Source organism: Athene noctua, chromosome 3 (genome assembly GCF_965140245.1).
Source record: "Athene noctua chromosome 3, bAthNoc1.hap1.1, whole genome shotgun sequence".
Taxonomy (NCBI): Eukaryota; Metazoa; Chordata; class Aves; order Strigiformes; family Strigidae; genus Athene; species Athene noctua.
This window is the reverse complement of record NC_134039.1, coordinates 17849330-17875601: the sequence shown is the minus strand read 5'-3', so window position 1 is coordinate 17875601 and position 26272 is coordinate 17849330. Positions and strand designations below refer to the sequence as shown.

The 26272-nt window shown below is 48.4% G+C and overlaps 2 protein-coding genes across 6 annotated transcripts in view; one reads left to right on the top strand and one right to left on the bottom strand.

Moving 5' to 3' along the window:
- CACNA2D4 (calcium voltage-gated channel auxiliary subunit alpha2delta 4) overlaps positions 1-26272 on the top strand; it is a 131634-nt gene that overhangs the window by 77668 nt on the left and 27694 nt on the right. The window lies entirely within an intron of this gene.
- Positions 307-24359, bottom strand: LRTM2 (leucine rich repeat transmembrane protein 2). 3 transcript variants are annotated; one of them, XM_074902148.1, is made up of 6 exons: positions 23096-24359; positions 12363-12494; positions 10748-10909; positions 6485-7075; positions 4148-4639; positions 307-2400 (listed from the first exon to the last, which is right to left on the bottom strand). In XM_074902148.1, exons 3-5 carry the CDS (start codon positions 10812-10814, stop codon positions 4185-4187), a joined length of 1113 nt encoding a protein of 370 aa, XP_074758249.1. In that variant the 5' UTR covers positions 10815-10909; positions 12363-12494; positions 23096-24359; the 3' UTR covers positions 307-2400; positions 4148-4184. The 3 variants fall into 3 exon arrangements, with proteins under 3 accessions (XP_074758249.1, XP_074758247.1, XP_074758248.1); XM_074902146.1 differs by having other exon boundaries at positions 307-4639; positions 23096-24358; XM_074902147.1 differs by lacking the exon at positions 12363-12494 and having other exon boundaries at positions 307-4639; positions 23096-24358.

Sequence of the window (26272 nt, the reverse complement as noted above, 5' to 3'; positions counted from 1 at the left end):
CCTTGTCTGGCTGTGTTCAGGGCACATTGTGTGTGTGTGTTTCTAGATCTAGGGTCTCACCTTGACTGGTGGTGTATTTAGTCCTATAGCCTCACCCTGAGTACAGGTACAAGCTTGCCTAGGATTTACACTGATACACTGTATGTGTGTGTATATATGTCCATGTTCATTCCAAGTTCAAACACTATGTACAGACAAGTATCCACACATGTGGGAATTCAGGGGCTTTTTCGTTTGTCTGGCTGTGTTCCTGCAGCATTTGCTTTTGCAGGTGGTAGGGGAGAGAAGGAAGGTTACTATCAGAGATCTCATTTAAACAAGAAGGAGCATAGGAAAATACATTCTTTATTATTCTTCTGTAACAACAAGCCAGAAATATAATATACCTTTAAAAATTTTCTGTCTCGTGCCAAAGAAACCTCCATTCAATCATTTAGAAAACCTTGTTGCTCTCCCTCAAACAGTAATGAAAAGAAAAAAAAATTACAAAGTGCCATCTGTTCCCTGCAACAAATGTGCCTGCCTGTACCACGGCGGGTGTGTGGCGAAGGGGAGAGCTGGGGAGCAGAATGGGTGTTTCTGGTGGCCTGCCAGCCCCTACATCGGCCTGGCACATGCCTCCCCCAGAAGACCGTTTTCTGAGGGCAGGCACCTGATGTGGCATTGGTACACCTGTCTGTAGCAAAGAGTGTGTTCAGGGGGATTCCCCCTATGCCTAGCCATGCCTGCAGGGAGAATGGGAGTCCCTGTTCCCACACACCAGAGGAACCCATTGCCTGGGTACACAAGGATCACTGGGTCTCGTTCTATATCCAGCATCCCACAGGAGAACTTTGTTTCTGACCATGCTGGGTACCATGTTTCCCAGAGTGTCTGCAGGCAGTGCAGCAGCTCAGTCACACTAGGGCAGCCTGTTTTCCAGATGTGCCAAGGAACAGAGTAAGAGCCTGTTTACAAACAGTGGTATAAAGAGGGCATTTCCCAGTGAACCTTGTTACTCTGCTTTGCGTGAAAGAGGACAGGTCCTTGTCCTTCCAAGCACAGTATTTACTTTCCGGTGGGATTTCCCATAGCAGCCAGCCTTCATGTTTCTTAGGAACTCTCTTTTCTCCCCTTTCCTGGGTGGGTTTCTAAACATAGCAGTCCCTTCTCTAGGATTGAGATGAATCCAGACTTTCTGCCTTATAAATGAAAACAAAAAAGAAAGGATGGGTAAGGTCATCATCAGCCTCACAACACAAGATATAGAAAATATTATTAGCAACAAAGAAAAGTTGGTCAGGGCAGGAGGAGATCTCAGGGAAAGTGCAGGGAAAGGAGGATTTGACCCCCTCAACACCTGCGTTGTCCCCTGCTTCCATCCCATTCTTTTTACCTCTAGTCTATCCCCTTGAAAACAATCTCTCTCTTGCTCACTCACACGCACACACTTACACACATACACACACACACATATATCGATCTCATTTGTTTTGTGCAATATTTCACCATTATTTGATGCAAGTAAAATATAGATCTATAAATATACCACTCTGACTCAAGTCCCATTTCAAGTATGATTGAGGAGTCCAGTATGGTAAAGGGAGAAGTTCCCCTGAGAGGGAGGTTAGGGAAAGGTTTGGATCCAGCAGGCAGAGTATAGTCCTGGCTTGCTGGGAATGTGGAGCAGCAGTAACACGCATATGGAGTCTGCAGTGCACCAGTTCTGCCCTTCAGAGAGGGCTACAGTTGCAGCAGATGGGATGGTTGGAGCGGCTATACAGTGCATGAGAGAAGAGTCCTTCCTCCTCACATCTTGCCAGCCCCCCTCCTCCTCCTCCTCTTCCCCACAAGCAGTGTGCTGTGAGTGGGGGTACAATGTGTGCGCACACTTGTGGGTGGACTGCTTCTCCCAGGCTTTCTTCCAGAGCAGCCTGATCTTCTGCTTTCTGAGGAACATCCTCCCCTGTCCTATGCATCCCTGTGTCAAAGGGAAGTCATGATAAAACAGTCCAGAGTATCCTGTCTCTTTGCTTCTGGTGGCCCTGGGTAGACCAGAAGGGATTTTGCCCCTCCATACTTTGATGAAAGACTTGGCATTGTGTGCCCATGGGTCAGTACAACCACCTGTCTGGGACCAGAATGGTCTGAGGAGCCGGTGTGCATCACTTCCACAGGGATCCAGCAGAAGCAGCGAGCTGTCCGAAGGCATCGGGAACCAGCTGGGGAAGGGGGAGAGGTGACATGCCCTGGCAGGGTGCACCTGCAGTACGTGCTGGGCTCCGAACACAGGTTGCTAGCAAAACACCCTGCAAAGCTGGGCTGACTGTCAGCTTGTTTCCTGATGGCAGGGATCACACCATCCACAGGCACTGCGGATGCACGACCTCCGGTGTCATCTTCCTCGCCCAGGAATACCCACTGTGACGGGTTAGAGCAGGTTACCATGGCAATGTGCGCTTTCCCCTGGAGACAGCATTTTATCCCACTTCCAGTGATACAAAATGAGTCCTTATGTTGAGTTCCTTACTTTTTTTTCCTCCTTTTTTAATTTTTTTTTTTTCCTGTCAGGTCAGAAAGAGCTAAAACTAATAGGAGGCACTGCAATCTGAGGGCTTTAAAATCTGGTTGGGGGAAGTCACCCTGTGTGACAGTGGCAATGTCCACAGCTGTGTGTGCAGGCACACTCATGCAGCTGTGGGTGGCAGTGAACACAGCAGTGATGGTTAGGGGAGCGTATGTGGGGCATGCTGCCTACTTTGCTGGACCCTTCCTGGGCTCTCCCACCTGTGCCACACTGTGGTCCAGGCTTCAGCTTTCACCTCAAGACGCTCCCAAGAACTGTGCCCCTTCTCTTCAATCACCCAGCTGTATAACCCAACCCCATACACCATGCTTGCCCCTCTGCCAGCTGTGCCAGCTCTTGGGTTGTGTGTTGTCTTCTCCTGCCACCTCTCCCTAGGCTCACACTACTCCTCAGCATGGCTTACACTACCAAGGCTAATAAGCCACCTCCCTCCTCTAGTCTTTCCTGATGACCCACTTCTGCTCTGCAAATCAAACATTTCCAGATGGAGGCTTCATATCCTTACCCTCTCCATTTATCAGAGAAAACATAAAGTAGATAAGAATACATCTTACTTTTTCATGCTCTGGACCTATTTCCATAGACTTATGCTGTAACCTTAATAACTTTGCCCCTCTCCATCCCCTCCTGCCCATTTCCACTGACTCTGCAGTATGGCTGAGATGTTTTTGTTAGCTCCTCAGTGGCAGGGTGCATGTATTTTGTCTGAAGCAGAAGGTGCTATGCACTGTTATCATGAGAGTAAGATAAAGTTGCTGGATGTATTCATGGCTGCACGCAGAGGGCAGATCAGCATGGGCATGTGTGTCTCCCCATGTGCAGGTGGGGTGCCTGGATGTCTGGAGCTGGGGCTGTCTCTGTGTGTGTGTTAGGATCCAAATGAGTCAGTGTGGATGTGTACAGGAGGACGGCTCTGTATCTGTAGTAGGTGACACGTATGTCAGGTCACAGATTTGGACTTCGCCAGTAGCAAAAACGGGGACATTGTGCTCCCTGACAGTTAGTTTGTTATAGTGATACAGGTATCTCTCCACCTTTAAAAGTGAGAAGGCAAATCTCCCCCTGACTGTTGTAATCCCCTAAGGACCTTCCCTCCCTTCTGAAGTGCTCTTGGCAGCACTGACTTGTAGTAGGGTGGGCAGTGACCCTAACAGTGAGGCATGGACACTTCTCGTGTCCTGCTCCTCAGACAAGCTTTCACAGAGCTATGCTCTCTGTTTGCAGAGAGGTCTTGAGAGGATACAGGACAACTCAGGACAGAAGCTGAGAGGATGACACAGGTTCTCAGAAGGTGCCAGCTGCCTCCACAGCAGGCACGCAAGGGAAGGTCTGTGCTAGGGCATGAGGCACAGCAAGCACTCAAGGTCTGACTCTACTTTATTTGTCTGGGAGGGACCAAGGGTGAAAGGGCACAAAAATGGACCTGGGGCAGAGGAACAGAAATTGAGCCAGGTGCCCTGACCCCCCAGAAGCATGCTGTACTACTTGGGTGAGTGGAGCAATAGCACAGTCTGTCTGTCTGTCTGTCTGTCTGAGAAGATGTATTTTGGGGGGACCCTATGCTTGAATGCTCTCAAGTACCTTTGTTCATTGCTGTCCCTTCCTTCCTAGAAGAGTTTCATGCCACGGAAGAGATTTGTTTTTGCTCTTCATGTTCACCTTCTGTATCACCCATGAGTGGCTGCCTCTTCTTCAGCTCCCGGTGATACTTGGCCATGAGGGAGGCATAGATACACCCATAAGCAGCTGCCACCACCATCATGATGCAAACAATGCCGCAAACCACCCCTGCGATGATCACAGTGCCAATAGCCCTGCGCACGCTCACAGGCCTGTATCGCTGTTTCTGAGGGCATCCCACACTCGAATCCACTTCTGTTTCTGGGCCTGATTTAGATTTGGAAGGAGTGGGGCTTCCTTTAGTGCAGGGTGGGCCCGTATTGTCCAGCACTGTAGAGCTGTTCTCATCATCCAGCTGGGAGCAGTAGTTAAACATTTCCATGGGCACCATTCGCATATCCTTCCCTTTCAGCTCCTTGGGCAGGGTGCATGCCAGCTGGTCGATTTTCCCACCTGTCCCAACAGAGATAATAGGAGTGAACCACAGCTTCATCCTCATACAGTGACAGCAGAGCTATATCCTCAAGTGGAGTAAGTTCCTATGACTCTGTTCATACCTGCTAAGGATTTGCCCTACAGAAGTCAAGCATAGCAGCATTATGGTTATCAAATGGGGAACTGGTTATAGTAGTGAGGCTACAAAATTCAGTCCCTCATGTGTGAATGCACTGCTGAGTAGAGTATTTAAAGAGCTTCTCCCATCCCCAGAAAGCAGCCATGATCTAGTGCAGGTTGTTTCTAGAATTTAAGGGTGACACTGAAGTAAGGAGGTGTTGCAGACCCCCAAGTACTGCCAGATCCTCAGTGATTGTCAAAGGTGGAGGGAGGAAGGAATGGCTGCCCCTCCATGCACTGGTCAGAAAGAGCACACATGGTACCCTTCAAAACGATTGTTTTGCCTAATTTGGAGACATTTTACATGCCTTAGCTCTCCACAGCTGGAACAGCTTCAACCATGGCAGCTGGCTGGGATGCTTTTGCCTAGTCGGATTTGACAGTAGAGCTCATGGTGCATGATATCTTTCAGGCCAAGACATGAAAGCCCTCTGAAACCATCTATTAAGTCAGCTTCATACTGTGTAGTGAGTTATGTAAGTGTCAGTAGAACCATTTTAGAAAAGGAGAAATTAAAGCAAAAAGATAGGACCAGGCTGTATCTTCTCAAAATAACAACAGACATACAGTCCCATCTTCTAACAACTAATCCCTCCCCGCTCTGTGAAAATAGTGACAGATGTTGAAACAAATGCTTGAGCGAGTTTGGGCAATTTCTTTGGAAGGGGGAAAAAAAAGCAAAATTAACTCCATGTGCTTTCCATCAACTCTGTGATATGAGAGTCAAGAAAGAAAACAAATGGAAAAAAAAAAAAAGAGAGAGGAAAGCGGCTCTCATATGCTTGTTTGATTCTGCTCACACAAATGCATATTTCAGACTGCAGTGTAGCCATAGGCATAGATAATCTCTTTACAGCATGACTGTGATCAGCAGGGATGTGACAGCTGACTGTTGCTATCCACATGATTTGAGACCCTTTCCTACTCTTTGGCTCCAGCGACAGAAGGTCAGGCTTTAAGTCGTCATTCCTGTAAAATGTGCCATCTTTCCCGAAAGTGTGCCATCCTGTTGGCATTCCTGCTGAGTGATACATACCTTTCCAGCCTTCTGTATTTCGAGGAAAAGCTGGAAATACAAACTGGTCAAAAACTGCTTCATTTGAAATGATGGTTTCATAACCAGTCTGACTTGGGGCCTGGCTTGTTAATTTGAGCTTTATTTTGGGTTTGCCAATATTAGTTGCAGTATTTTCCTAAGTGGCACTGTTTTCTATAGTTCTTTTGTTGAAAGCAAACCTGATGCTTTACAGCCAAATCTGGCTTTTAGCTCTCCCAGCCTGAGAAAGAGAATAGGATGGTTATTTTCAAGTGTGGAAAGCATTTCTTCACTTTAGACAGAAAGGGTAAGGGGAATTCATAATCCTAAAATTTTGTTGCTATTTAAGGAAAGTTCTTTCCCAAGAAAAAGAAAGTAATCTTTCAGATTAGAAACAAAGCAAGGAAATAGGTGATCTGGGGCTGCAGGGGACTTCTCAGCCTGGCAGTGTTGCTCTATGAAGGTGCAGTGGCACTAAACTGTCTCTTAGCATTGTAGCACAGTCCTCATGCTCCTTGTCTAAGATATGGCATTCAGGTCAGGCTGACCTGCCGGATATATCTGCTCATGTTTCTTCCCTGCCTGCCTTTGCCTTTCCAAGGAAGACTGGCACTTCTGCACTTGGCTCCCGCTGCGCAAGCACCTACCTCTGTAGGAGAACCACTCCATCCAGTGCTTGAAGTCTCGGAGGTTGCAGTCACATTCCCAGGGGTTATCCCCAACTTGGAGTTGCTGCAGGCTAGTTAGTGGTTCAAAGGTCACCCTGTCCAGGCTCTGCAGGCGATTAGACCTGAGAGAGAGGGAGCGAAGAGCAGGCAGGTCATCAAAGATGCCCGAGGGTATCTGGGCCAGGCCATTGATGGAGAGATCCAGCTGGCGCAGCAGGGCCGTGTGTTGTAGCAAGTCCTTGTCCAAGGCCCGGATGCTGTTGTTCCTCAGCTGGAGCTCTGTGAGGTTCCCCAGGTCACTGAAGATGTTCTGAGGGAGCTGGTCCAAGAAGTTGTTGGATAGATCCAGCCTCTGTAGGGCAGAGAGGTTGGAAAACACTGCTCCCGGCAAGATGCTGAGTTTGTTGTTGAGAAATAGGAAGGTCCTGGTGTTTGTGGGGATGTCTGAGGGGATGGAAGAGAGGCCCAAGCCACTACAGTCCACTTCCAGGTTGCCACTGTTACACTTGCAGGAGGAAGGACAAGCAAAGAAGGACTCGGCAGCACATAGTGACAGCCAACAGCCAAGCACTGGTAGGTGAAAAGCAAGGGAGACAGGGTGCATGTATTAGAGCAGTGCTTTCCCATCCTCACCCATTGCTGCCTTGAGCACAGCTATGGCTACAAAAGGGCCCTTACAGCAGGACTCTTCGCCACAATGCCCCACAGTGTAATGAGTTTCCTCACAGCTACATCTTTTTACAGCTGGCCTGCACTCTGACAGCATGACTTTCCTCTTAGCCTTTTTTTCACGAGCAAGCAAGTAAATATCCTTCCATTTTCATAAGGAAGTTAGAACAGTGCATCCCAGAGGACTTTGCTGCCAGGTACTAGCGCACTGGAACCTGTTAGAGGAGAATGGAGCAGAGAGTGATGGGAGGTGTCACCTCTGATAAAGGACAGCTCTTTCTAAACAGAGTAGAGAGAGGAAGGACCGGTATATATTTAAGAAGCTCTATTTTTTCAGAAATAGACACGTTAAGAAAAATAAAACCAAAACAGCCTACATCGCAGTTGTGCTCCTGCAGTTTGAATCCTAATCTTTGTGATAGATCAGACTCAGGTCTAAGTTAGCCTCTAAACCAGGGTATCATTTGCTTTCCATACCCACAGTGTGTTGCGTGGGCCTTGTGGCAAGAGGCTTTTTAATGAATTACATTACATTACAAAGGGATGACCAAGAAAGCTGTTAAAAAGTAGAGACCCTAAACCACTGGACATCTGGTACTTGCCATTGCTCTCCAAATAGTTTCTGAATCCCACAGGAATAGCCCCACAAGTATCTCCTCTGACCAAAATTGCCTATAGCAATGGAGTTGAGGAAGAAAATAGCATGTTGGTAGTTGAAGAAGGGGGTATTAGGAAAAGGGTTAGCACACACCCTCTTTCTCCTGCAGTGTCTTAAAGGTAAAGTTGGACAATCCACAAAACAGCATTTTTTAGAGTTGTTGTGGGATCACCATTCCAGACGTGGGTCCAGAGTCTGTGAATGGTGTCAGGCATTAGTTACCAAGCCTCCCTGAGAGCCAGTGGCGTTTACAACTCTCATTTCTGTGACAAAGAAGCATCAGCAGCAGGAAAGCAAGCTTTCTGCCTCCTGTCATTAGAGGAGTGGGAGTTATGTTTAAGCAGACTATGTAAAACATTTGCATCCCTCATCTTCATTCCTTTTGTGGAACTGAGATTAATTTCTTCAATGTGGGAAGCAAATTCAGCTCCCTCGCTATTTTTTAAGGTGACGAATTTGAGCATTTGACTAAAACTGAAGCAGGTTTGTCTGTACGTCATGCCCTGTCCTCTCCTTTTCTCACTTTTATTCAGAGAAAGCAGTCACTTGGGGTTGGTAGCGTCTTTTTAGGGATGAATGGTAGCTAAAGTGGATGCATTTATGGTCTCAACATTCTTTTCTGGACTGGAAACCAGGTTCTTCTGTCCTGATTTTTTCCAAAGAACCAACAAGCAGGTGTTTTGGTTTTTAACCCCAGAGAAATTATGAAAGGACTGCCATAGGAGAAGGAGCTGGTGGAGAGCGATGCTCTGGAGAAGCTTTGCCTGGAAAAGCTCTGCAGTCAGACATTCTCTTCCTCTCTTCCCTCATGCTACTGTCTCTAGAGTTTAGTCTGATCCCTAGCCTATTTTTTTTTTATATCAACTCGTCTTGTGTCAGAGATGCTGCCTTCATACTTAAACCCTGTCATCCTGCATAGGGCCTTTCTGTGTTCCCAGTGATTCCTGTGAGAGTTGGCAGATTTGTGGACTGGTAGCCTAAGAAGAACTACACCGTTTGGATCCTAAGCTATGTGACTTCATTAAGGACCAAGGAATGTGTTCAGAGAGAGTGTCTCAGCACTTTTATTTCAACCATCTTTCACAATTTCTTCAATAATTTTTTTCTGTCCTACTGTTGAGATCTCAGGTGTACCTCAGCCCAGGCTGTGTCAATCTGTGTACTCTTTTAGTGATAATTATGGATCCTTATGGTGAAATACAAGAGACATCTTTACCCTAAGCACTTCTGTGCTTTCTTGTCATGCAAAGACTGGGGTCAACAGCAGAGATGGCTATGAAAACAGATCATAACCAGTGGACTGGCACAGTGCAGGTACTGTCTTGCTGTCTGATATTTAATTCCATTCAGAATACATTGCGCTCTTGTTTTAGGGAGAGAATTAAAAGAATGGGAGCCAGAGTGGGGAAGGGAGGGAGCCTGTCTTTTCCTGGATGCTTAACAAAAGTACAGTATTAATAATAGATTGACAGCTGTGATGATGAGATAACAGCTGCTTTGTACACCAAGAAAGGCAAGAGCAGACCGTGTGTAATGCTATACAGGTGGCATTCTGTTCAGGGCTTATCTCTCAAAATGCCTACCCATCACCTGCTTCAACTAGGTGGCTGCGGGTTTCCACCAGTAGTATGTGTGCTGGCAGTGGCTGGTGGGAACAAAGTCTCAGGCAGCTGGCTGTGGTTATGTTCAGGAACTGGATTTATGCCAAGTTTCTGCAGCCATGTAGGATGTGCCAAAAATGTCTGTTGTTACCCATATATTGCTTTGTGCTCATGGAAATATTTTACTAAAATCATGGAGAGGAGAAGGTCTGATTTCATCTGCAGTCCCTGCACGAGGTGCCTCCACTAGGATGTGAGCTGAGACCAAGGAATTTATTGCATTGGTTAGGATGCAGCTCTGTGGGGAAGAGAGGCAGGGAAGCAATAGACAGGACTTGAAGCTGTTTTCCAGCCCTGCAGAAGGATGAGTAGTATGTGTTTTTGTGTTAGGGGAAGATGGAGTTACTTTGTGGGGTGTTTGGTGACTCTAGCAGGTGACAGAAAGCTGATCCAGGTATATCAGATTAAGTCAAGACTCAGTAATATTCATTATAAATAATTTATACAGCAGTCAAGTCTGTGAGGATGGATTACAAACAGGCCTGTTTTCTGGAGAAGGAAATAATTCCCCCGGCTTCTTACAGTGGCAGCCCCAAATTTGATCAGGGGGCAGGAACAAGGAGACCTTCTCAGCGCCTGGGCATGCAGTAGTGATGGACACTTCTCTCCCTTTCCTCTGCTGCAGTCCCCAGATGCTTCTCTCAAGTGCAGGTACATTCCCTGAAGCCCCACATTACCCTATCAGTCTCTGGTCTCCACTCAGGGATATTGTAGCAGATGCCCTGGTCCACTGGGAAGATGCACAGGCTGAACTTTTACAACTTAATTTAGAAGAGATTTTCTTTATTTACTCCTTGATTTTCACTACATGTGGCAGTGCCCAGTAGGAGAATTATGCATTCACATCCTGCATTGTCATGACTTCTGCTGTGAAGAGCTGGGAGCCTTGCTCAGCAGCCTATGTATAAACCCCTACCACAGAGAAGAGTCTGCATCTTATGGAATGTCAATCTGAGAAATGTTCGGGGTAGATCTTTGTGTGGTGGTATCTGTCTCGCTGTTTCTCACCTGCCAGGCCCACTGGAATTCAGAAGCAATCATCACTTGCTGTCCCACTTAAAGCCCATCTTCAGCTTTAAAGTCTCACTCTCCCTCCCAGCTAGCCTGGCCTCTAAAGGAATCAGGAATTAGTTCAAACATCTCCATTCTTAGCTGTCCCTCTCCCCTATTCTTAACCCTGATGTGACCTATTTTCTTTCCACTCCCTTGACAAACAGGATCATTATACTTAGCACTTGAGTAGGCATTACTTACGACAAGCCTCTTGCCACCTCATGAGGAACCTGCTCCTCCATCGGTGACCAGCAGTTGTAGGCAGCATTGTTGTCTTCTCCAGCGTGTCTTCACATCCACCAGCCAGCCTGGCACACGGCCCCAAAGGGAGGAGGAATGACCTTGTAGCCTGCCTGCCCAGTCCTGGAGGAGGAGAGCAGAGCGAGGCGGGTGAGGTTCAGTTCCCTGGGTGCAGTATGTGGGGCTGGGCTCAGTGTTGTCCTTTCCCCTCCCCAACTAGAGTTTTGCCTTTGAAGCATCAGGTCCGTTTTGAGGAGAGATGGTGGATGTTTCAGGAGGTGCAGCATGACAGAGGCGCGATGTTAATTCACTTTGAACCTTGCAGTGCAGAAATAAGTCCTGATTCACCTAAGTGCTGAAGAGACAAGCCTGTGCTTGAATAGCCTGCTAGAGTTGCTACATTAGCCTCACACTCAAGGTTAACCTGATGAATTGCTGAGGTGACCCTGCCAGGGTAGCAGACTCCAGCTCATTCCCTCTTGCCTCCACTCAGGCTGGTACCACCTGTGCATCCTTTGCTGACGCATGGCTCAGGCTCACTGAGGTCTGGGCACCAGTGGCTGCCAAGCCACTTCTGTCTGCCCTGTATTCCCTGCCAGCACTTCCTTTCTGTTTTAAGGTAAAATGGATGTGGTGGCTAGAGCAGGGCTGAGCAGAGCACAGCTTCAGCTTGGGGATTTCACACTGCAGCAACTGCAGGAGCTGAAGAGCAAGTGAGCCCTAGAGGAGAAGGGAGGACCTGGGCGGGGGAGACTGAGTGGGAGTGTTGAAAAGAGAGGAATTACATCTTAATTAGAAGAAGGAAAAATGCTCAGTCTAATTAGAAACCCAAAGACCATAAACTCTCCCCTGACAATAAGTGACTGACAACAGGTTCCAACTTCCCTCCCGCTTCCCTTTTGGAAACAGGCAAGCAGGAAAAGGGGAGACACCACGGACTCTTCTGGCCCCCTGCTTGCTCTCTGACGTGCCACCCACAGTCACAACAGCAGTTAGATGGACACATTTCAACCAGGGTACAGGAATAAACCATCCTCCATCCCCTCTGATGGGCTCTGACAACATCCACAGCCGTTATTTTATCTGGGCAATGCACTCCCACCAGGACACTCTCCCCACACACGTGCCAGCTGCTTCCCCTCCCCCAGGCTCCCATGACTGATTTATTTTATATTGGAATGTGAACCACCAGGAAATATTTAAATTAGCATCTAGATGAGCAAGATGAGCAGGTTCAGTGCCTGGACTAGTACATTTTGCAAGGCTATTTAGATCATTTACCCAAATGCCAATACACCAAATAGATTAACACCTCTCACAGCACCAAAACCAATCCAACCTCCACCTGCTGCAGTCCCCCACTCCCCAAACCGAGCTGGAGCCCTTCCAACTGCAATCCCCACTGAAGAAGCTGCAACAAATAGCTGTCCCCATTTGGTGCTTGCACCCACCCTGGCCAAGGAGGAGACTTTCAGCCTTCCCCATATCAGTGTCTCCATCCTAAATGCCACCCCTGAAATCTCCTGTCCCCAGCTGTTGGTATTGATAAGGAGGATGAAAAGCTGCAAGCACTTACCTGGAGGGGCTCTGCCCGCAGCCACTTCCACCTGACTCCCCAGGCACTGCCCAGTAACAGCCTCTTCCTTCCCTCTCCCTCCTTGACTTTCACTCCCCAGCAGCAGGCTTTCCGTGTGCTCTATTTAACTCCCTACAGCACAGGAATAAACGGCAGAATTAAGCTGACAGCCACAGAGCCTTATCTGCCTGCTGGATAGCGGGAGTCGATCAGCTCCAAATCCCGTTGCTGAACGATCACGTCCTTGCTCTCGGCATCAGGGGCTGCCTGCCACGCTCTGTCTTTCCCTCTTCCCCACCTTCACTCCATCTAACTTTGTCAGGGTTATAGATAGCTCTGTTCCTTGTGCTCTTGCCTTTTGGCTCTGTTTTGTAACACCCCATCTGTATCAGCTGGCTCAGCTCCAATCAGGGGGGCTAAGCTTTTAAAAAAAAAAAACAACACAGCTTCCTTGGGTGCTTCGTGACACGGCTTCCCTCTGCAGTCTCCTCTGAGCTCAGGCCCCCGCTCAGGCCATGGGCTGGTGTCTCCCCCACCCTGCTTGCTGCTCTGTGCAGTTCAGCCAATGCCATCCCCAGGCGACAGTGGGGGGCTGAGAGCAGGGCCAGCATACCCAGGCAATCACCCCAGGTGATGGGATCAGGGTTTCTACTCCTATCTCCTTCTGCTCTGGCAGGGCAAGTCCAGCTCTTGCACTCATTTCTGGTACCTCATGGGCACCTCTTTCTCTCAGACAGCACCAAGGCTCAAGCACAGAGTGCAGGGTGGGAGGAGCAGCCGTGTATAAATAAGCCCTTTCCCTATGTTTAGAATTTATTACAGTGCATAGTGATTAACACCTGTTCCGGCTTTAACGCTGTCTCCTGCGCTGCAACATGCACAAAGATGGAGGCGCCCTGATAAACCCAAGATAATTTTAAAAGCATGTCACATAAACACAACACTCCCCGCCCCATAGATAGCAGCCACCCTTTGTGCACTCATACACATGTTTCCAAGACTTAAAAGCAGCTATCTTCATGTACATATGCACATATAGTCACCAACCTAGTTTACATTTACAAATGTCTGCACAGAGTTGGGCTTGCACAAGTACCAGGGACACTTCTGTGACCCATATTTATCAACATCCATGTCTTGCACAAAGCTGCCTGCTTCTCCAAGCATAGCATATGCTCAGGTGGCAGAGCGGTAGATTTGGAATAGGTTCCTGACTGCTGAAGTGCAGTAGGCAATGAGCTTCTGCATTTATACCTTGTATAATTGTATGTTTATGAAGAAATTTTAATTCCAAGGATCCAGAAAACCCCCATTTCTCCCACGCATCTATTGCCCATAAGCACATTAGACCCTTAGTGATTAATATTCTGCAGCCAGGAGAGAGCAAGGAGGCAGAGAGGATTTTTGAGAGTTTCTTTTTTAAAGGTTTTCTCTGACTTGTCTTGAATATTGACTTAATTAGCTGTTTTACTGTGGCCCGAGAGATGCCTTCTGCTCTGCAGAGCATCAGGCCAGATGCGCTCATTGCCAACACAGCTCTGGGAACCCTGTAGTCCTCGGGCAACTAGTACCTGCCCACACCTCAAGGCTCTCCAGAGCACCACCAAACAGCCTGACAGCCGGGGACTTTTCCAGCAGCAAGGACTCTGCCAGACCTAGGAATAACCCCCATACACCCCCAGCCCAAGAGGAGAGGCACCGTGCCATTCATTCAGAACTAGCATGGCATTGCCTGGGTTTGGGGGCCCAAGGCTGATCTGCATTGCTGGTGCTTGGAATGCTCTGAAGTCACCCAAAGACTCCACAAACCAGCCATTCATCTTTCTTCTAGGCTTACTAGATGGTTCCTTCTCCCTGGAGCAAGATGTCAGCTAAATGCCCTGTGATCCATGGGACACGGTGTCCAGAGCTTTATTCCACGTGCTTGGAGTTGAATCTCTTTTCCAGATTCTGGAGAAATTAACAGGGTAGCCTGTGGGGCTGGTGATGGCCTTTTCTTCTTGCTGTTTGATATAGGACAGTAAAAGACAAGTTTCAGCTCAGAGCAACAGAATGAAATAATCCATTTCTGGCCCATGGACTCCAGTGGCCAAAAATACACTGAGCTGAAGTGACAGTTGGACATTTGGCCTGCTGTCAGACTCGAGAGGACTCTCTAATGAGGATTCTCCTAATTAGCTTGAACAGGGTGCTTTCTGCTGGGGGGAATGCTGAGGAGATTGTAGTGAGTCTGCAGCACTTGCCAGGGCATAAAAGCTACAGCAGGCACTATCACTGTCTTGTGCTTCCCATCTCCCTGCCCAGACACCAGTAATGTTTGCAGTATCACTCTAAAGCCTTAGCTTTCATAAGTCAGGTCCCAAGGAGCTGATATTGTGAGGGTGGGGAGGGTTTCAGTTTACTGCATCCACATACTGTTTTACTAACACTTCCCAGTTCTGTGACACCTTCTATCCAAAGCTTTCCATCTGCTTTACAAACGGCTCTTACCGTGGTTGTAGGTGTTGTTGTTGTTATTTTGTATTTAATGACCTGCAGAAGTAAGGCTGAGGTCGTAGTCAGTAGTGCCTCTGCTCTCTACTCTAGGTAGGTGGATAAAGCTATCCCATTTTCCAGATGAGGACACTGAGGCTAGAGAGACAGGTGACTCTGTCACTAGGATGAGTCACAGTCAGAAACAGAGCCCAGCTACCTCTGTCTGATTCTCTTCTAGTCCTTTTCACTAACTCTTGGACCATTGCTCAGAGATCCAACTCCATTAACATCCTGGCTTACGACCGTTGGCAGGGCATGTGGGTGACCTATATTACAAAAAGGTAGGTAACACAGGCTGCAACAGATGCCAACGATAAATTATCAGGAAGTACATGCAGACATTTGTCCCTCCCCCACACTCTCGTTGACAAGTGATGGCAAAGTCCCCTTCCCCTTTCCAGTGCTGAATTGCTTTAGCCTTTATCAGAAAAGCAGCAGGGGCATGGAGGACACTTTAAGAGTATCTTTTTTCCCTCCCCTTTCCTTGTTGCTTTTAGGATTCCTGTTTATTACCATCACCCATAATGTGGGGGGACAGTGGTACCCCAGAGTCTAGTGACTGAAGCATGTTGTTCTGTGTTTGTTCCTACATCAACCCTTGGGGGAGAAGAATTGGTACACAGAGGGCAGGGAGTCTCAGCAGCCATGGGGTATGATCGCAGCAACTGAAAGTTCATGAAGTAACCTGTCTGATGAGCGCTAGGGGGAAATCATGCTCCTGACAGTAAATCCACAAGTGGGTTTAGATGGCATGGAGATGATGCCCATTCTTGGTCCCCCAACAGACCTAGGTCAGTCTAGCAAATTGTTGACCACAAGAGGTCACCTTGTCTCAGCAGCAGCTCCTCATCTGTTGTTTATTTGGACTGCAAAAGCACCCAGAGGTGGCCGCCATGCTCAGCAGTACTGTAGAAACATACAGTGTGTGTCGCTGCCCCAGTGAGCTTCTAAGCTAAATAGCTAGGGGCTTCATTTCCAGCACTTGCTGATTTATTAACACGTGTTCAGGATTCATTAGCGTTGTGCTGTCACAATCAATGGAAAGCACATTCTAAATTCACACTAGAAGCCCAGCTGCAGAAGAAATGGTGCCATCTGACTTGCAGTGATTGATCACAACTAAGTAAAACACCTCATATAGAAAGCTGTAAAGTAGAAAGTGTGGAAACCCCACTCAGTATTGTAAAGGACTCTGCCACATTCCTGACTTGGTGTGAATAAAAACCTCACTCTATTCTCTGGGATGTGAAGAGGTCAAAAAGCTTCTGATCTTTGGAATGACATGTGTAGACACCTCTGAAATGCAAATGTGATTCGTGTTAAAAAATGTTTCCTCCCCAAGCCCCTCCAAAAAAAATGAACTTTATCCCCATTTTATGGAGGTGTAAACTATGATAGAGGTAAAAATGGCTGCTGTGTTTGGCTGACTGAAATTTCATCTGCCCAGCTCTTGATACCTCATCATGAGTCCACATCAGATCCCCACCAAGATTTTCAAAGCTGCCAAGTCCAGTACTTGCACTGGATCACCTGGGCTTGTAAATGCTCTCCTGTACTGCAGAGATGATTTGTAGGGCTTATCAAAGTTACACAGAATAAAGGAGTTTTGATGGGGCTTTCCCAAAGTTTCCTGATGGACATGTGACAAAATCAGGAGAGAAGCCAGTTTTCTTGATTTCTCTTCTCATACCTTAACCAGGAAACATTATTTGTATCCCAAGCCTCTGTGACCAACACACAATAACAAGACTGGGAGATGTTGGAGGGGCTGGAAATACCAAGGTCATCAGGCCCCATCAAACCCTCTGAGAAAGCACAGAGCATCCAAAGGGGACCCAGGGCACATAGCACTGATGGGAAAGACCCAGATTGCCATGGAGAAGTGGGTTTCCTTGGAAAGCTGTGGAAGCAGGTGGGGAGACCGGGATATCCGACACGGGAGTGACAGGAAAGTCCCAGCACAGAGAGAGTGCGGCATATGGAGGAGGCCCATAACAGCAGCAGGAGGAGAGCTGAGGGGGCAGTTGACAGGAAGAAATCCAGCCATGTGTGTGCCAGCATCTTCCCTGAGTATTATTGAATGCGACAGACCACGTGCATGTTTCCTCCATGCAAAACGGAGGCAGCTGAGAAGGGAAGCGGGTGAGGGAGTGGGAGAGGGACTCAGAGGAGAGACACGTGAGCTGGCTACCCAGTTTCCTCCTCTTTTTCTTGCCACAGAGTGCTGTTTTTGTTCTTCTCACACTATTGGCAAAAATTGGTAAGCGAGTGAGATGTGGAGGGGGGTTCTACATGAACACTGAAATAACATTTTCTGATCCAGCCAGGAACAGTTGGCTGTGGGTGGTGGCTTGTCACCAGCTCTGCCAATTCTAATCCAGATCCCAGTTTTTCTCCTTCTCTCAGCTGTGCAATGAAGAGCCTTCTCTACAACTTTAATTTCCTGCAGGGGTTAATCCCATGGTCAGTAGTAGCTCAGGCCCTTAATCCTTCCACTCAGCCCCTTGACAGAAGGACTGCAGCTGCTCCTGACTGATTCTGACCTGGCAGGTCTGAAGGACACACCCTTCTGCTCACAGTTCCTCCTTTACACCCCACAAGCATCCTTCATCTCACTGGCATTTAAAATGCTGCTTCAGGCGTCCTGCCAAGCCTACCCCAGGAGCGTGGGTGGGTGGCACACCCCAGGAAGAGGCTCCAGGCAGAGAAGGCAGTTTGGTGGGAGAATCCTGGTTCTGTGGTCCTCATTCCCCTCCCCACCCCACACACAGGTATTTTCCGCACTTCTTAGTTGGGTGGTGCTCCAGATCCCAAAATAATCTCTTGTTTTCATTAGGGGGGTGTTCAACAAGGAGTGTATGTATGTACCCACATTTGTGAAGGATTCTGAGATTTCTCAGAGATTTTGAGATGACCCAGTACCTTCCCTGGGTCTCTTATTAGGGACAAAGGATGCAGCAGATCCATAAGAGGGAAGATGCTACCCTGTCTGAGAGGAAAAATATGTTTATATGCACAGAGTAGTAGATGGAGGTGCATCCATTTAGTAGCAAGATAGAAAAATGTAAGCATTTTTATCAATATAAGCTCTCAGTTCAGAGTTTTGTCCCTGGAGTGCTAGGCTAGATGTCTTTCAAACAGTACAACCAGACTGCTAAGTCAAGACATTTCCAGATCAATACCAAGAAACCCATGTTATATCTTATAGGGGCCAAGGCACTTCAGCCATAAGCCTTTCTCCTTGTGCTTCCTCATTCCTAAAGTCAGGTGAGCTTCTGCAAGCGTGGGTACCAAGCACATAAAATGTCCCACACCTGCTTGTTTGCCATCATTCATGTCTGCATTAGCTCCAGAACTGGCTTTGCCTCTTTTCATAGTCTGTATTCTGAAATATGCCAGGACTCCAAGCTCACTAGCCTTCCTAGTGCTTGACTCTTGTTACTTTTGCTTTTGGTGGAGAAGCCAACATGATGGAGAACTGCTGCCACCTAAGATGCTGAGTGAGAGTCCTTCCCCCTCTTCCTCACCCAGCACCCCTGGCTTCCCTTCCCCAGCCACAGGCCTCTCTGAATCAGACCACAGTCTTCAAGGATAGTGGCTTGCCACTTCAGCAGTTGGAGCAGGATGAGGGAGAGGAGGTAGAAAACACAGTGGGACATGGGAATAACTTCGCTACCATCTCACTTCACAAGCCTATGCCCTGGGCATGTTCACAGGGGCGGGGATCATCCATGCATGCGCAGTGGAGGGGCAGAGCACAAGATGCTAGCAGTAAAAATACTCTCTGCTCTTATCGTAAAGGGATCAGTGACCCAGCATGCACACAGCTCCTGGCAAACCTCCCAAGGAAAGGCTGACTCTCATTGTTAGCACATGATGTGTTTATACTGAACTCTGAAGGAAACCTTCTTCTGCCTTAGTGAGTTGCATAGATCTGTTTCACTTGGTTGCCACTGTGGTACGAGGTCAGCAGTGCTGCCTGTAAGAGAGAGCCTGGAGCTCTTCTTTCCCTTCCCCATCACCCCTCATCACTTTCCCAGAGCATCCAAGAAGGGCATCCCCACAAGTCCACACAAACTGCACAGGGTACAGGATACTGCCTGCAGCTCCAGAAGTGCCTGAGGATCTCTGGGACACACACTTTTCACAAGCTGGGAACATTGCCCATAGCTCAACAAGATGTGGTGACAGCGCTCACAACCCAGAGCTCCAGCCAGGATCCTTGGATGCATCTGAGTTAGTACACACATCACAGCTGCATGCGGCAGAGCTTGCTGAGGCTGGGAAAGGTCTTCAAATCTGATGTGACTTTTTTTCTGGAGGGTTTGCAGCCACAGAAGAGATACAGGCATGGCAGTGTTCACATCCCATCAACATCACTAGATGCAAGTAATGTGGAGAGCAGGGCCCACCATCAGCTCCTCTGCCCCAACACAAGGCACCTCACAGCAAAATCGCAGCAGCAGCACACTGTGCTTTGGGGAGCACTGGCAGCAGAGAGCCTCATCAGGAGTAGAAAGAGAGCCCAAGTGTGAGTGCTAAGTCAAGTTGCCTCTAACAGTTCCTCTCCAGACTCAGGATGTGGTCCTACATTTTATTCCTCATGTGAGATCATGGTCCATGGGGAAGGAAGCTTCCCAGCTTCCCAGCCTTCTTGAAGTGACGAGGAGCATGGTAGCAGGGCCTGTCTTCAAAGTAACAGCCTTTGCTTGCAGTCAGTCATGAAGTTCAGACTTTCATGGCCCTGCAGTAAATTTAGGTCTCAGTCCTTCCTGTGATGGGTGTGAAGTGTTGCAGTGTATAAAGAATGGAAAGTCTCTTGTTTTCCCATTCATAAAAAAAGAATCAAGAAAGCATCATTTTCTTTTTTTTTTTTAAAAAAGACATATGATAAGATATGCCATTTGGCTTGCAAAGCCGAGCACTTGAATGTGAGTCAATACCTGCACAACCTTAATTCAGCCACTTGCATATATACATTATAACACAGCCTGCTTACCTGAGCAAGTACTGTTTCTTTTTTTCACAGGACCTTGTTCCATACTCAGTGCAAAGAACACATGATACTCAAGCTAACAATGAGGATGTTGTAATAAAGAAAGCTATTTTTATATGGTCAGCATTAAATATTAAACCACAGTTTTGGCAGGTGGCCCCAGTCTATACATTCCTAATTTTTTGGGTGCCCAACATGAGACCCTAGGGGCCATTTTGCAGAACTGCTGAGCACTCACCCCTGTTTTCCAAAATGCTGGCATCTTAGCCAGCAAACTGGTACAGTTTTGAGGACTCAATGGCACTCAGAGCCAAGAGACCCCAAGCTCTGGTCCTACACCTGCTGCTCCTTCCCCATGTGGCTAAAGGGGAAGTCTCTCTTCTGTTCAAGAGCAAAGAAAATAACCACTCTCTCTTGCCTCATCAGGAGCATAAATTCTCTGTTATCACCTACAAGGCAACTGTAGCAGTGAGCATCTCCAGAACACTGCAAGACAATGAATAATGATGTATTGCCTGCAGGGCTTGGATGGCAGGCAGTAAACAAGTAAAATGGGCACACACTTTGCAGTACCAAAAAAAAATCAAACCAGCCCTCCGCTTCACTCCCTGAGCACCATGTAGCCAGTGCTCTGAATGAGGTAGCTTATGAAAATACAGCTTGTGATCCTACCAGTCAGGACTGCAACCCAGTGCAGATGGCATGCAGCCCCCAGTCCCAACATTTCCTAACTTTTGACTGCTTGTTTTGGCAATGTGAATAAAACTGTATTTCACATAATCCCACCCTTCACAGTCTGGAATTGAACTGGTTTATAGAAAAAAATAATTCTTGCTATTAAGATACCCTCAGCCACACAAAGCATTTTTGTGAGCCAGCATTTTGGTAATACCACAGCAGGAATAAGGTATGTATTACAAGGTATTTCCATGCAACAGGGACAGAAACATCCCAGGACTCCAACTCCAGCTTCTTCTCACCAGGAACTGGAGTGTGTGTCATGGTGTAGCAAACTGGAGTATTACTCAGCTGGCAGAAGCATCCCAGTATGGTCATTTGAATTATGGCTTGAGCCACCCAGGAGTGGGACAGATGTCAAGCGGTGTAAGCAGCAGCTTGTAACCAAACATGGCAAGTGAAGGAAACTGCCTGGTCTCTCTTCTGAATCAGCAACAGGCAAGTGCTGAAGAGTCACTGAAGAACTGCCCAGAAATGCCCTCCCACACGCTTGAGCCTGTCCCCATTCTGTTCCAGCCTCTGCTGCTCCCTGGATGCTCCTGCCCAAGAATCCTCATGGCCCTGTGCTGCTGCAGGCCCTCCCTGCTGCATCAAGGCACAGGTCAGCCTTCATCAGGCTTTGTGGTGCTGAAGAGCCTAGAAAATCCTTTCTGCATCAGTCTTAGAAAAGCCAGAGGAGGGGCAGAAATCTGAAGTAGCTCATGAAGATATCTGAGCTGGGAGTGCACCTTGCTGGCATGTGGCATTCACTTTGCTGGAGGCAAGGGTAAAGCTATGATCTGGTATAAAAATTACATAAGAAGGCTTCCCCCCTTTCTCTTTGCAAACAGCCCCTATGCTCAGGATTTACCATAATTCCTCCGAGTGGGCAAGATACACTAACAGAAGCTGCACTGATGTCTGACGGGGAGACAACTCCCGCAAGCCTTTCGCTCATGTGGAATAATTCCCTTGTAAATGTTGTTTGCCCACAGCAGTTAGAGGAAGATCTCCCCCCACCCCCAACAGACCCTAGTGGCAGAAGAAAAATGGTCTGCAATTCTGGAAAGGCACCCCCTTCTCCTCACTGCTAGAAATGTCCCCTGCTTTGTGACAAGCCCCTGTGTGCCTTTAAGGGTCCCCTTGTCTTTTAAGGGTTTCCTTCTTTAAACCCTGCAATAGCAGCTGCTCCAGCCCTTCCCCAAATGAGATTTTCATTTCTCCCTCCATCCTTGGGTGGCAGATCAGGCACTGGCAGCAGAGCAGTGCTGTACCCCACTCACTACCATTACCATAGAGGATTTGTTGGAGGTGGCACATTCAGGTTACCTGACAGTCCACATGGCAGGCTTGGGGCCCGGCTCAGTCATGACCTGGTTGGAGCAACAGCTCCAAACATTCCCCAAACCAGGAGACCTCAAATTTTACACGTCTCTCTTAATTATCATGAGATACAGTGACAGTAATAAACTGGGCAGGCAGAGGGAGAAGGCGGGAGCAGAATGCCCTGGGTGGGATGTATGTGTGCACGTGTCAGTGCATGTGTATATATGCACACGTGTATATGTGCACACACACATACATATATGTTAACGCTTACGTATATACTCCAATCCATAGAAGGCTTCACATCAACTCATTTGGGACTTCATTCTCCCCCTTTCCTTCCAGGCAGGGCTGGAAAAGGCTGTGAAGTTTTTCTGTGCTGTGTTTCACCCCCACCCTCAGTGCTGTGCCTTCCACCCAAAAGTTCAGAAATGTCAGGCTCACCTTGCAGGGATGGTGGAAGCAACTTGGGATTTATTTTTGGCTCTACTTGTGATATGGCATCCTTCACTTCATGTCCTATGGTCCATGCACTTTGTGTGTGAAATTGTATATGCGCACACACACACACACACACACAAAATATACACGCCCTCATCTTAAAGCTGTGTATTGAGTGCCGGACCTGTCCAATTTTGGTCCTCACTTCTCCTTTACAGGTTGTTCCTACTAAGACAGCTGAGACCAAAACGATACCCTGCAAAGCCACCACAAGTCAGGTGTGTGGCACCTTGCAGGCTGTCCCCTCTCCCAGCCCACGGAGGGGACATAAGCCAGGGCTCACTGGGACCTGCCCAGTACCTGGTGACCACAGCACCAAACACTTTGCTTCAAAGCTGCACCTGAGCTGCTGGTGCTGCAACACAAGACACTGGTGCCATTCACAGCTGGAAGAAGTTGCTCCTATCTGCCTGCACTGAAACTGGACTGGAACCAGTACCACCACCCTCCATGGTGGGTTTGTTGTTCTGACCTATAAGGAAGACCACTGCCCGTCAGCCTCACACAACTGCGACTTCTGCACTGTGCCATCTGGCAGACAGTGCTGCCCCCGACCACTGCTCTCCTCCCTGGGGAAGCTGGTTCCTGGGGTCAGCTTCACTGATCTCACATAGCTGGGGATGGGGGGAAAATGCAAAGGAGAGACATCTTTACTTACCTCTCTCGGGCTGGGATGAACCCTCCTGTGAGAATGGCAGCTCTTCCAGCAAACCTGATACAATCCCGAAGCAAATCCAGCAGAAAGTCCCTCTGTTGCTGGCTGGGTTCTTGGTGGACCCTAGCTGGCAGGAGCCCCTCCTAGCCAACCACTCGCTCTGTGTGGAGGGCAGAGGAGCTGCACAGTGAGATGGCAGCGTGGGAAAGGGACTGTAATCCTCCGTAAATAATAAATAGGGGGAGAGGGAAAGAGAGAGAGAGAGGCGGGAGAGGGAGCGATTGCGCGCAGCAAAGTGACAGCTGGGGGTACATCTGTGATGGCAGGAGCACACGCACAGGAGCGCGCACAGAGTGCAGAGGAGTCACCCCGCCAGGCAGGCAGGATCTGCTTTGAAACACCCAGAGGAAGGAGCTCAGGAGGTTTTCATTTCTCTCAACCCATCCTGGAGAAAGAGCAGTTGCTGTCAGTCCCTCTCCCTCCCTCCTCCCCCGCTTGCTGTCATCCCTCTCCGGGTGCCGGGAGCCGAGGGGCACGAGGAGGGGTGAGAAGATGCGGGGTGGGGGAAGCTCCCCACAGCCCCTCAAGAGGCAGATTGGTCAGGCACAGGTTCTGAGAGGAGGCACCGAGCTGAACGCCTCCTCCCCTCCCTCCATCTCTCCCCTGCCTAGTATGGCTGATGACAATAAACCTGAAGAAAAAGGCGTGAGGAGGGTTTTGTATAGGGGTGAGGTGAGCAGCTGCAGCGAGGGAGAAACCAGGGGGGTTGGGATCAAAGCACCCCTTTCCCACCAGTGCTCCCGAGATGGCAGGGGGCAGGCAGTGCATCCAACAGAAAGACTTAACTGAGAGATGCCCACGGCGGGCTCGTCGCATCCTGGTCAGCCACAGCAGGCATCCCCAGCAGCCAAGCACACAGGCTGCTGTAATGCTTCCCTGCTTGGATGCAGCACGACCCAGTGTCTGTTTCCTTGGGGATTCAGGAAAAACTTGAGGAGTGCTGGTAGGGGGTAGTTGGGACAAAGGTGAAAGAGAGGAGCATTTGTACCCATGGTTCGCTCCCCTGAATTTGTTGTGCAGTGGGGAGAGTGTGTTCAGCCAATATGTGCAGAGCAAGTGTCGGGTGCAGTTACATCCACGCAGTGACAGGGGCATCCCCTGCCCTCCCCAACACAGCCTGATGGTACAGGGGTGCAGTAAGCACCCAAATCCAGCCCAGTGCCTTTGTCACGCTTCCATCTGTGCTTTCCCACAGGCTCCTGCAGCCTGCCCTTCCCCAAAATCAGACCCTTCTCTTGCCTTCCTCCAGCTTGCTGAGGACCTTGGTAGTTCACATTTGCAAAAATTACTCTTTTGCTGATACACTTGAACTGCCTCTTCTGTCAGGTGCAGTATCATAAGAGGGCTGCTCTTGGTTTGGACTTTTTGTTAATTTTAATTTGCCTGGAAGTTATTTTTCAAGAAAAGTTTTTAGGGGATGTCAAATAAAATTTTCAGTGGGGCAGCTCCACTGCTGGCTCAAGAGGGAAAATAGGAATATTTCAGAAATAGGGAATATGGAATGCAAATGGGCAGTACTGGCAGGCCTGCTCTGCTGCTCTGGCACCTTCTTCCATTTGAATCGCAGGTTTTATTTAACCATTGGAGCAGCTGCCATGAAAACAGGTTGTGAATGGCAAGGTAAATCTTGATAAGCACTCTACAGGATGTAATCTTGCAACTCCTTGTTATGCCTTTTTGTCATGTGGCAGGCCCAAGAATTATATCTTAAGGAAAACTCCTTATGAGAACAGCATATAGATAATTAAAAAGAGAAGCCAGTGAAGGCGGACAGAGAGACAAGCAGAGGATGAGCTAATGAGGCAGACATGCTCAATGGAGGGATAAGCAGGTGGAGGGGAAGGCTTTTATCTACACAGTGAATGGCAGCACATGACTCTGGAGAAGGCTAGCCCCAGCCGTGCAGTGGGCACAGCTTGGCATTGCAGGCAAGGTGTCTGCTGGTGGGAAGTTGTGCACAGCTCTGGGTAGCTCGTCGACATGGTGAAGCAATATCTAACTATGCAAGGTGTGCTGCATTGCTTGTCCTCATGTTTTATTTCATTGCTGGGATGCCACAGTTGCACGAGTTGTTTGCACATTACTAGTAATAAAACTATTAGCCACGGTCTCTCCAAGGACTCTATGGTTGTTGATGTTCTGCACACCAGGGCCACTCACCATTTCACAGACCTTGGATCTTCCTGCTCATGCAGCATACTTTTTGCCACCAGGGTGAAAAGCTCATTAACAATCAGTTATACTTTGGAACAAGCAGAGAGGGTTTTATTCCAGTTGTCTCCCTCTCACCTGAGCTGTAGCATCATCCTTAGCTCAGACTGAATCACTGCTTTCCTCCTTTCTCCCTGGCCTCACCAACAGCCTGAAGGCACCCAGGCAACTATTTGTTACTAGCACCGGGAGAGTGATTGTGACCTGTTTGTCCTCAGCTCCCATGTCTTCCTCAGGTCACCTGAATGTGTGGAAGTTTCTCACAGTTCTTGCTGGGAGCTGCCAATCCACACCAACTGGTGAGGAGTGGTGCTGCCAGGCAGAAGCCTAGAGCAATCCCTCTCGTATGGTTCCCTGTGATGGGTACCATCCATCCAGACAAACCTGGCTGACAGGCAGAATAACCCCCAGCTTTGCCATGGTGTGAGGAGGAGAGTGGTACTCACCACAGCTCCATGGGGAATAGCTAGAAATGTGTGCTGGACCTCTGGGAAGGAAAGAAAGGGATAGTGCAGAGAAGATGAGTAAGCGCCTGCCCTACAGGGAGGCTAGAATTGCCTGCATCCAAAGGACAAGGCTTGCTGACAGATGGCACAGACAGGTTAGACATGGCTGTGAGTGATGTGGAAAGAGGAAGAGAGCTGTGAGACTCTGCTTTCTGTCCCAACCACCAGCCACCAGTGCAAGCCCTCTCGTACTCTCCTTCCTCATGTTGCAGGCAGCTCTGTCCAAGTTCAGTACATATATCCCGGGCAGAGGCAAGGATTCGCAAACAGGAGCTAAGTTCCCTTTGAAGAACAATTTGAGGCTAGATGTTCCCACTGGCAAAAACATGAGCCATTGAGTGAGTCTCTGCATGGCAGGGTGTTATGTAGCTATCAATTCCTCTTCAAGTCTCATAAAAACTGT

Bases quoted from the DNA above. Each gene is read 5' to 3' on its own strand.
- LRTM2 (XM_074902148.1), bottom strand. From the start codon at position 10,814: ATGCTGCCTACAACTGCTGGTCACCGATGGAGGAGCAGGTTCCTCATG. The intron at 7,076-10,747 runs GTAAGTAATGCC...TTCACCTACCAG, and splicing joins GAGGTGGCAAGAGGCTTGTC to TGCTTGGCTGTTGGCTGTCA. The intron at 4,640-6,484 runs GTAGGTGCTTGC...CTGTTGGGACAG, and splicing joins GGAGTGGTTCTCCTACAGAG to GTGGGAAAATCGACCAGCTG.